General features: G+C 53.0%; 2 protein-coding genes across 3 annotated transcripts in view; one reads left to right on the forward strand and one right to left on the reverse strand.

Annotated features, from left to right (window-relative positions):
* Positions 1–1285, reverse strand: part of METTL23 (methyltransferase like 23) — a 7316-nt gene extending 6031 nt beyond the window's left edge. Inside the window, exon 1 of the mRNA XM_040640160.1 lies at positions 894–1285. The gene's annotated coding sequence lies outside the window, so the exon portion shown is untranslated. The remainder of the gene's footprint in view (positions 1–893) is intronic.
* The window catches only part of JMJD6 (jumonji domain containing 6, arginine demethylase and lysine hydroxylase), an 8400-nt gene extending 708 nt beyond the window's left edge, over positions 1–7692 (forward strand). The window contains exons 2-7 of one of the 2 annotated variants that reach the window (XR_005837318.1): positions 2326–2714; positions 3416–3702; positions 4786–4921; positions 5391–5484; positions 6257–6395; positions 7276–7413. Coding sequence is in view for 1 of the 2 variants with exons in the window: in XM_040640156.1 (XP_040496090.1) it covers positions 2326–2714; positions 3416–3702; positions 4786–4921; positions 6257–6395; positions 7276–7407 (1083 nt within the window). In the remaining variant the exon portion in view is untranslated. Of the gene's footprint in view, positions 1–2325; positions 2715–3415; positions 3703–4785; positions 4922–5390; positions 5485–6256; positions 6396–7275 lie in introns of both variants that reach the window. The other variant, XM_040640156.1, reaches the window with a different exon arrangement.
* The last annotated feature ends 2020 nt before the right edge of the window (positions 7693–9712 follow it).

The raw sequence follows: 9712 nt of genomic DNA on the forward strand, positions 1-9712 counted from the left end.
GTGGCTCAGTCGTTAAAGAGTCTACCTTCTGCTCAGGTCATGATCCCAGGGTCCTGGGATCGAGCCCCGCATCAGGCTCCCTGCTCAGCGGGAAGCCTGCTTCTCTCTCTCCCACTCCCCCTACTGGTGTTCCCTCTCTTGCTGTGTCTCTCTCCATCCAATAAATAAATAAAATCTTTAAAAAATAAATAAATAAAATAAAAATAAAATAAAATAAAAACACTGCAACGTCCAAGTGCTTTGAAAAACCGGACGCATAAGGTATTACTTCTGTTATTGCTGAGTGTTTGGGGACAGCCACCAGCTGAAAGGAACAAGGCAGTGGCAACCCAAGAACTTTATTTGGAAAGTGTGGGTGGAATCCCCGGTCCTAGATAAAGCTGAATTAAGAAGCCCTTCAACCTTTCAACAAGATCAAAGAAAATATTTGGTATCAAAAATGCCACCTTTCAGGGGCGCCTGGGTGGCTCTGTCGTTAAGCGTCTGCCTTCAGCTCAGGTCACTATCCTAGGGTACTGGGATCCAGCCCCACGTCAGGCCCCCCGCTCGGCTGTGGGCCTGCTTCTCCCTCTCCAGCTCCCTCTGCTTGTGCGCTCTGTCAAATAAATTTTAAAAATCTTAAAAAACAAAACAAAAAACACGCCACCTTTCTGGCAGGAAATACTCGATGTGGAAGGCCCTCTTCCTGGCAGGGCCCCCAACTTTCTTACTAAAGACCGCCAAGGGCTTCACTCCACAAACCTTCCCGCCCTGAGATTCATCCTAAGGCAGGGTAGCCGCCAAATCCCACCCCCACCCCTCCCAACACCCCCGGGTCGGCTGGGAACGGCTCTTGCCCGGGGCGCCACCGCAAAGGGCTGGAAGCGCCTCTCAGCGGGTGCCGCCGCACGCACCTGCGGGACGGTGACCTCCAGCACGGCCCCCGCAACCCCCAGGCCCGGCTCCTCCGAGAACCGAAAGCGCTGGGCCCGGACCTCATACTCTCGGAGGCTACGCTTGCCCAGGGGGGAGTCGGGGACCCCCGGACGGGCCGGGAACTGCGAAGAGCGCCGGGCTGCCAGGCTGCGCGCGGGAAACCCCAGGCCGGCTGAGGCCACCTAACCGGCGCCGCGTGGCCCTTCGCGGCCCTGCCGGGTCGCTGCAACTCGACAGCAAGGGCGGGGAAATCACCCCTCGGCCGATGATGTGGCCGCGCGGTGAGAAGACACCGGAGGCCCGGCAAGAGACACGGAAGACAGTTGGCCTCGGAAACTCGCACGCCGGAAACAGGCCTTGGAGAAAGCGGCTCACGCCCGGAAGTGACGCAGACACCGGAAGCGGGCGCGGGATAGGCGGGGCCGCAGTGAGGCGGCTCCTCGATCAGCTAGACCTTCCCAACATGGCGGAGAGCCGGCGAGTGTGAGGGCGGATCCCTGAGGTGGCCAAGCCAATGGTCACCGCAGAGGCCGGGGGCGGGGGAAGACTGCAGCCGCGTGCCCAACCCGAGCCCGGGAGGTGTTGGAGAGTGAATCTTTCTGGAAGGCGACTTTAAAGGCGTGCCGGGCCAGTTAGCTAGGGCGTTTGGTCGCCGCTGCCGCCGCAGCCGCTGTCCGGCTGGAGGGGGTGCTTGGAAGCGGGAAGCGAGGAGCGCCGAAGTGGTCGTGGAGCAGCTGGTAACCTTGGAGGATGAACCACAGCAGGCAGAAGCGGGATCCGCGAGGCAGCGGGAGTGCGCGGCCGGAGCTCAAAGACTCGCTGACTGAGATCCCGTCATAACTACTACGAGAGCTTCTCGCTGAACTCCGGCGGCCGTGGCGGTGAGTGAGCCGGGCCGGGCACGGGTACCTCCGGGAGGCTCCGCACCTCCCCCGGCGCCCAGCGCGGCACCCCCGAGTTCCGATGGACTCACTCGCACCCCGCGGGGGTCCGGGTCATAGGGGCCCGGGTTCCAGGGCGGGCCTCCTTCCTCCCGCGCCGCAGCCGCCGCCTGCCCGGCCACCTGGAGGCTGGAGGCTGACGCCTTTGGCGATCTCCACAAGAAGGACTGCTGCACCTTAACCCCTTTGGGCGATGGGGCCCCCGGGGACTTGACTGTGGAGGCCCACGAGTGGGAGATGCGAAGCCCTCTTCCCTTGGTGGGGCGGCGCCGGTTGCGACGTGTCAGTCCACACGCAGGTCCTTGTCCCCCTTCTCCCTCCCCCCCCACCCCCGGCCAAGATAAACCAGAACGAGAATCTGGCTCCGTAGGTATGTCGTTGCTAATTGGTCCTGGGGGACGCCCTTTGCTGCCGCTGTACTTTTTTTTTTTTTTTAAATAACTGGATAGGTCTTTTCTGATTCCTTTAGGATAACGTGGAAAGGGCAGACGCATTACAGCTGTCGGTGGAAGAATTTGTGGAGCGATATGAAAGACCGTACAAGCCCGTGGTTCTGCTGAATGCCCAAGAGGGTTGGTCTGCGCAGGAGAAATGGACCCTGGAGCGCCTAAAAAGGAAGTACCGGAACCAGAAGTTCAAGTGTGGTGAGGATAATGACGGCTACTCCGTAAAGATGAAGATGAAATACTATATCGAGTACATGGAAAGCACTCGGGACGACAGCCCCCTTTACATCTTTGACAGCAGCTATGGTGAACACCCCAAAAGAAGGAAACTTCTGGAAGACTACAAGGTGCCCAAGTTTTTCACTGATGATCTCTTCCAGTATGCCGGGGAGAAACGCAGGCCCCCTTACAGGTAAAGTACCTGGCAGTGAAGCCCTTACAGTCTAATGTAGGACAGTATGTGTCACCTGAGCTCCGTTGGCTAATCTTTTTCCATAACAGTGAGTGGTTCTCCTTGGCTGCACATGGAACTTACTTAGGGGGTTACTGCTGCCTGCCCAGGTCCTATAGCCACAGACTGGTTTCACTGATCTGGGTTGCCACCTGGGCATCAGGATTTCTAAGGTGACTCAAACATGCAACCAAAGTTAAGCCACTGATTTTTAAAGGAATCTTTAACAGTTAAAGCCCAGTAGTAAGCCACATCAGTGATTTTTTTTTTTTCTTCCTTCTGTTGTGGAGCATTTCAGGCGTGATTCATTTAATGTTCTGTCTAGTGTTCTGTGTAGGATTTATGTAGTTTCTGAAATAAAGAGTATAATGTGTAGGGGCGCCTGGGTGGCACAGTGGTTAAGCGTCTGCCTTCGGCTCAGGGCGTGATCCCGGCATTATGGGATCGAGCCCCACATCAGGTTCTTCTGCTGTGAGCCTGCTTCTTCCTCTCCCACTCCCCCTGCTTGTGTTCCCTCTCTCGCTGGCTGTCTCTATCTCTGTCGAATAAATAAATCTTTAAAAAAAAAAAAAGTATAATGTGTAAGACTAAAAGCTCACTATTTGGTAGTGTGTGTGTACAGTTAAATTACCTTTCATATCTTGGACGTTTCCCTGCTTTAGGTGGTTTGTGATGGGGCCACCGCGCTCTGGAACTGGAATTCACATCGACCCTCTGGGAACCAGTGCCTGGAATGCCTTAGTTCAGGGCCACAAGCGCTGGTGCCTGTTTCCTACCAGCACACCCAGGGAACTCATCAAGGTGACCCGTGAAGAAGGAGGGAACCAGCAAGATGAAGCTATTACCTGGTTTAGTATCATTCATCCCCGGACCCAGCTTCCCACCTGGCCACCTGAATTCAAACCCCTGGAAATCTTACAAAAACCAGGAGAGACTGTCTTTGTACCAGGTATAGATGAACTAAGAGAAAGTACATTCTTTGATTTCAGTTATGTGTCATTTCGGAGCACAAGTGTATATAGAAGGAGTCAAAGAAACCTGTCTGCATGCTGACTAAATGAACAGACTGCTTCCCACCTTGGACAGAGATGTGCGGCTATGTGGTCAAGTGCTTAGGGCGCCGCTGTCCACATTTCTTGTAACCTAAACACATAGTGCCTATTGATAAACTTCCTGTATGTAAAGATCCTACTCATCTTTATGCCTAGTGGTTATCTGGTGTCTCTTTGTGCATGTACCATGATTTGTGTATATTTCTGTAAATTGGGTTTTTATTTTATTTGTTTTATTTTTTAAAAGATTTTATTTACTTATTTGACAGATAGAGAGTGCGCACAGTAGGGAGAGGTGAACAGGGAGAAGCAGGCTCCCCACTGAGCAGGGAGTCCCATGCGGGGCTCGACCCCAGGACCCGGGATCATGACCTGAGCAGAAGGCAGATGCTTAACCGGCTGAGCCACCCAGGCGCCCCAGTAAATTGGGTTTTTAATACAGTGCAGCATTGGCCGGGTTGAGCCAGGAAATAGGAACTTGGGGCCAAGAGGCAGGACGTCCCATACCTGAAAACTACACTTTGCTTTGATAGGCTAAGTATTGAGAGTGAGGGTATTTAATATTGAAGATAGGTGTTCTCCTCCTAGGAGCTGAAGAACTTGCTGCCTTTACAGTTTTGATCACAGTTTTGGGTTAACAGGGGTCAAAACACTTTTTCTGTAAAAGGCAGAGAGTAAATATTTTCAGTACTGTGGGCCAGACAGGGTCTGTTCCAACTGCTCACCTCTGCCTGTGGAGCAGGAAAGCAGCAGTGGATAATCCGGAAATGAACAGGCATGGCTGTGCTCCAGTAGAACTTTCCACAGTTAGGTTGCAATTCCTGGATCAGGAGAAGCATTGACCAGTCTGGGTCACATTGAGTCTCTACCTGTCTCACCTGTAGATAGGTAGATAGGAATCCTCTATTCCTGAAGCTTATGTTATTTGTGATTGTGCACAGAACCAAACCCTGTTTAACTGTTTATATGTTGGATTTCAGGAGGCTGGTGGCATGTTGTCCTTAATCTTGACACCACCATTGCCATCACCCAGAATTTTGCCAGCAGCACCAACTTCCCTGTTGTATGGCACAAGACGGTAAGAGGGAGACCAAAGTTATCGAGGAAATGGTATAGGTGAGAGACATTTTTTTCTTACTTTTGCCTTGTTCCACTTCCTACCCCAGAGGTGAAATGGCAAGAGTCCGCTGCCACAGTAACGTGTGCTGATCTTAGGCCTGGGAGAGCGGGGGCTGCAAAACCTCACGGGCAGAGGAGAGTGGGTCCAAGGTCAGGGCTAGTTCTCAGGATGCGTGCCAGCCTCCAGGTGACAGGGTAAGACTCTGCATGTTTGATCAGTCAGTCAAAACACGGTCATAATTGGGATTGATTCTCATTTTCTGCTTTTTTTGTTTTGTTTTATTTTCTGTTTTGGTTTTTTTTTCCCCCAAAGCTAGCACTAGCAAAGGAAGCCATTTTGTTTGGGTTTTATTTTTGTTCGTTCTTTTTCTTACTGAGAAGCCTTATTCCCCTTTGAACTTATTACCTTCAGTTCTTGTGAGTGAGGTGACTGCCCTGGAGACTTAGCTCCTCTGTTTATCCACAGAACAGATACAGCACGGGCAGCGGCAGTGCAAGCCACCCCCAGCCACCCCGTGCCACTGTGTCCCAACCCTGACCTGGAGGGACCAGCTCTCGGGGTAAGAGAGGGATCCTGGCTTGGTCAGTGCTCAGCCTCCCTGCTGAGAGGGCCAGCAAGGGTGGTGGCTTTGTTCTCCCCGGACTCTCGGGCACCTGAGGCCCGCTTACTCCATCCCTTCGGCCACTGTGTGCTGTGATTTGGTCATCTTAAAGGCCTTACCATACAGCTGGTCTTTTGTCCCTGGTTAGAGTGGATGCCAGATCAGGTCCCCAAGGGGAGGGCTGCTGCCTCTGAAAGTCCAGTTCAGTTTTATCTTCAAGTGAGGGGGACCCTCTCTGTTGCTTGATACTTCTTATTTCTTGCAAGCCTAATTGTTGCTACTCTTAAAAATGGAACTTAACCAAGCCCAGCTGCAGTCACTCAGTGCTGTGTTGTGGACAGGAAGGGTTTAAAAAAATCAGCTAGGAAAGGTTCAGGGAAAAAACACAAGGAAGAGAGACTCTTTCTCCCAGGTGGCAAAAAAAAAAAAGACTAACTCGGGGCCACTTTGCCTCCCACGTCGGCAGCACGGATGGCTCCTTTGCGAAGGTCATAGGGACTTGCGTGGAGCTAGTTCGCCTTTCAGAAAAGCCTGAGCAGCATGTTAGGGCTTTTGTTCCCAGCCTGTGGATTCGTGTGTCCTCACCACTGTCCAGCACCCACTCTGAGCCAAGGCACCTGACATTCCCAGGTGCTTCTGAGAGAGACAGGCCTCAGCTTTGAGTCCAGGTTATTGTGCACGGGCATCACTGCTGGTCCCAGCACTGGGAACGATGTTTCTTGTCTCTCAGGATCTTGAAGCAAGAACACCCCGAGTTGGCAGTCCTGGCTGACTCCGTTGACCTTCAGGAGTCCACAGGGATCGCCTCAGACAGCTCCAGCGACTCGTCCAGCTCCTCCAGCTCCAGCTCGTCCGACTCGGACTCAGAGGTGAGGCCTTGCTCCCTCCCAGGCCTCGGGGCAAGTCACCCCGGAAACACCAGATGTGACTCTCCCTCCTCCTGTCCAGGAGGAAGGAAGATGTGAACATTTTCCACTTTGTTCCAAGAACTACAACTATCACCTTTCCTGCTGGGTGGTGAATTTTGCCCATGTTATAGCTTTGCACGTGTGTGTGCGTGTACGCACATGTGACTCGTTACAATGACTTCAAGAGGTAAAAGGAGTGTTTGGGGATTTTGTTACGTGAACGGCTGGGGATCCCACAGCTCATGAACAGCAGTATGGGGACTCAGACTTTGAGCACTATCACCTCAAAGGCCACGTTGAGAATTGTCCCAGCGGATGTAAATTGTAAGCCTGGAAGCTCAGCGAATTCAGTGGCTTGTTAGAAGCTCACATCATTTTGGGGAAGAGGAACCTGGGCCCTTACCAGATGAAATTTCTGTCCTAGCACTTTGCATACTCTGTGGATTGGTGTTTGCGGGGGCAGGGGGGTATGAATGTTAAGTGCTATACTTCCTTGCTCCCCCCTCGCGGTCTGTGGGCTTCAGTGCAGTTGCATAACGCAGTCTCAGAATGCTGACTGTAAAATAGTCTTAGAGCGCGTGTCTCGATGTCAGACAAATAACGTTCCCGTTGGAGAGCCCTGGAGGGACAGCTGGCGGTTGAGGGGAGGAGCAGTGTTTGGGATCCAGAAGCGGCTGAGGGAGATGGTGATTCGGACCTCCTGGTGGAGCTGTCGTAAATGGCTGCTCGCTTCTGGGAGCACTCCGGTGACGTTTGCCCTGTCTCTTGAGGTCAGAAGTTTATTTACGGGCAGAATGGGTTGCATCTAGTTGAGTTCCTGTTTTCTTCCTCCCCTGTCCAGTGTGAGTCTGGGTCTGAAGGTGATGGGACGATGCACCGCAGGAAGAAGCGGAGAACGTGCAGCATGATGGGAAACGGGGACACCACCTCCCAGGACGACTGTGTGAGCAAAGAGCGCAGCTCCTCCAGGTGACCACGCACGGCTGTTGTCTGTGTAGGAGGACGTGCCCATGGCGAGGGGCAGGGCCCTGGGGAGGGCAGCCTTTTGGATCTGCAGACAAGGGGAGGGCCAGAGAAAGCCAGAGAACGAGGACACCCTTGGAATAGGAGCCCGTTCACTTAGCTTTTGCTGCAGTAGCTTCTTTCTCTGCTACCAATGCAAAGTAATGTGGCTTATTTTATGCGTAAAGGCAAGAATCTGTGTGGATGGTGCCAAGGAAACCCTTAACATTATTTAATAAAAATTAAATACATTTTATATCTTTGCAACTTTTGTCCTTTGAGAATACCAGAACCTCCCCTTGTTGCTGTTCCTATGGTGTTGGGGAAAGCAGTGACTCCACTGCTGTGTGCCCTCGATGGGGAAGTGGTGGTTATAGCAGTCAGGGGTCAGCCCGAGAGAAGGTGCCCGGTGTCTCCCCAGAGCCTGAGGGGTGGCCTCCTGCTTTTCCCCCCACTTGCATTGTCGCTTTGAGCGCTCACACCAAGTGAGGCAGCCGTGAAGAACTCAGGTTTTCTGTAAGGTCTTCTCACGTCTCCCACGTCTGTGTTTACCGGATTGGGTCGAAATAAGGTAAAACTTGGCATCAGAGTCAGTAAGGTAATCTCTTTGCCAGCGTGAGCCTTCGTGGTGGGCACGTAATGGGCTTACAGTGAGGTTTGGATCCCAGAGCCTCTTCTCACGTGCAGGCTGCAGTGCGTCTGGCGGCGGCAGTAAGCGGGGAGGTCTCGAGGTGGTTCAGTAGGTAAGGTCGGAGGACTGTGTCCGAAGGCTGGCCTGCCGCGGGTGACGTTGCTGTTGTGTTCTTTGTATCTCTGAGCAGCTGGATGTTTTCTTAACATGTGTTAGGAAAGTTTAGGACCCACAGGCCTTGCCGTGTGTTTTCCTCTTTCTCTGTAGTCAGACTGAAATTCCAGAAGTCCTAGTCACGTGAACTTATGGGACTAGAATATGCATTTCTCAACCAAGGTGTCCTCTTCACAGCCGTCGTTAGATTTCTCTTCTGGCTTTTTTCTAAGGTGTTTCTGTTGCTAGTGACTGCCACCTGCCCGTGATGTGTGACTTTGTCAGAGAAAGTCTTAGGGACAGCCCTGCCCTGAACTGCACGTGGGGTCCTGGGGTTCTGCTCTAACGTTTCCTTCCAGCTTCGCGCCAGTGGTGCCGTCTACATGCTGATTACAGGCAGTTGTACTTTCCTTGGCAGGATTAGGGACACTTGTGGAGGCCGGGCTCACCCCTGAGCCGATAAAGAGACTCTCTCCCTGAGGTGGCTCCCGTGTACGCTGTTGGCGGCCACCTGACTCGGTTTTCACGTCTTCTGCTCCCACCTTCTCCTTTGTCTTCTTTGAATTTGGATACTCCTTCTCTGGTCCAAGCTTCTGTCTTCGGTCAAATGCTGTTTTTACTGCTTACTAAGAATAGATGGTCAAGAAGTTTCAGAGCTCAGCAAGCTCGGTGAAGCGCACAACACGGAAGGCTGGCGAGCTGCTGGGCGAGGAGGTCTGTGCTGTCTCGTCTAAGCCACGCTGCTCGACCTCGAGGCCGCAGGGCTGGGATCCCTTGAGTGTCTCGCCGCGTCTGACACTCCGCGACGTTGGTGAGGAACCTCTGCTGTCGGAGAGCCGGCTGCGCACAAGCAGGCCCCGCGGGGTGAGTGGACTCGGATTTGTGTGTGAGCCAGTTACACGTAAAAAGTGCCGCGCACGCGCCACCTCCCCGTGTGTCACCGTTTGTCCAGCGCCGCACTCCGTGGCCGGGACCCAGCCCACGCGGGCAGCACCGCTCACCGGCGCGAGCGCGGGCTTAGGCCGCGTTACCTTCTCGCCACCGCCAGAGAGGCTCTTCAGCTCCGGCAGCGTTTTCGTGTGGCGTGTTTTGGGGGAGGGATGACATATCAGGGTTTTTGTCTGGGAGCAGAGTGAGAAAGGTGTTCCATGTGTTCGTATTGCAGAATTCAAGTTGTGAGTAGGGCCAGCTTCTAACAGATGTGTCCTGTTCTTTCCTGCGCGTGATCTGTAAGGCAGACGCTCTGACTCTGTAAGAGACTTCACGATTCGGGTCCCTGTCTGTTTGACCAGCAGACACTCGGTGGGCGGCTTGTGCTACGTGTCTGGGATACATCCATATATGGTGCTTCTAGTCTTTGGGACCTGTTTAGGCTTCTGAATAACTCCGGTATGAATCCTTGGGGATTGACAGCAGGTTCCATCTCTTGCCCTCTCAGTTCACCTGCTTGCCTTAATCTGTCCCTAAATTCAGCTAAATTTAAATAAAAGTA

Source organism: Ursus maritimus, unplaced genomic scaffold (genome assembly GCF_017311325.1).
Source record: "Ursus maritimus isolate PB19 unplaced genomic scaffold, ASM1731132v1 scaffold_24, whole genome shotgun sequence".
NCBI lineage: Eukaryota > Metazoa > Chordata > Mammalia > Carnivora > Ursidae > Ursus > Ursus maritimus.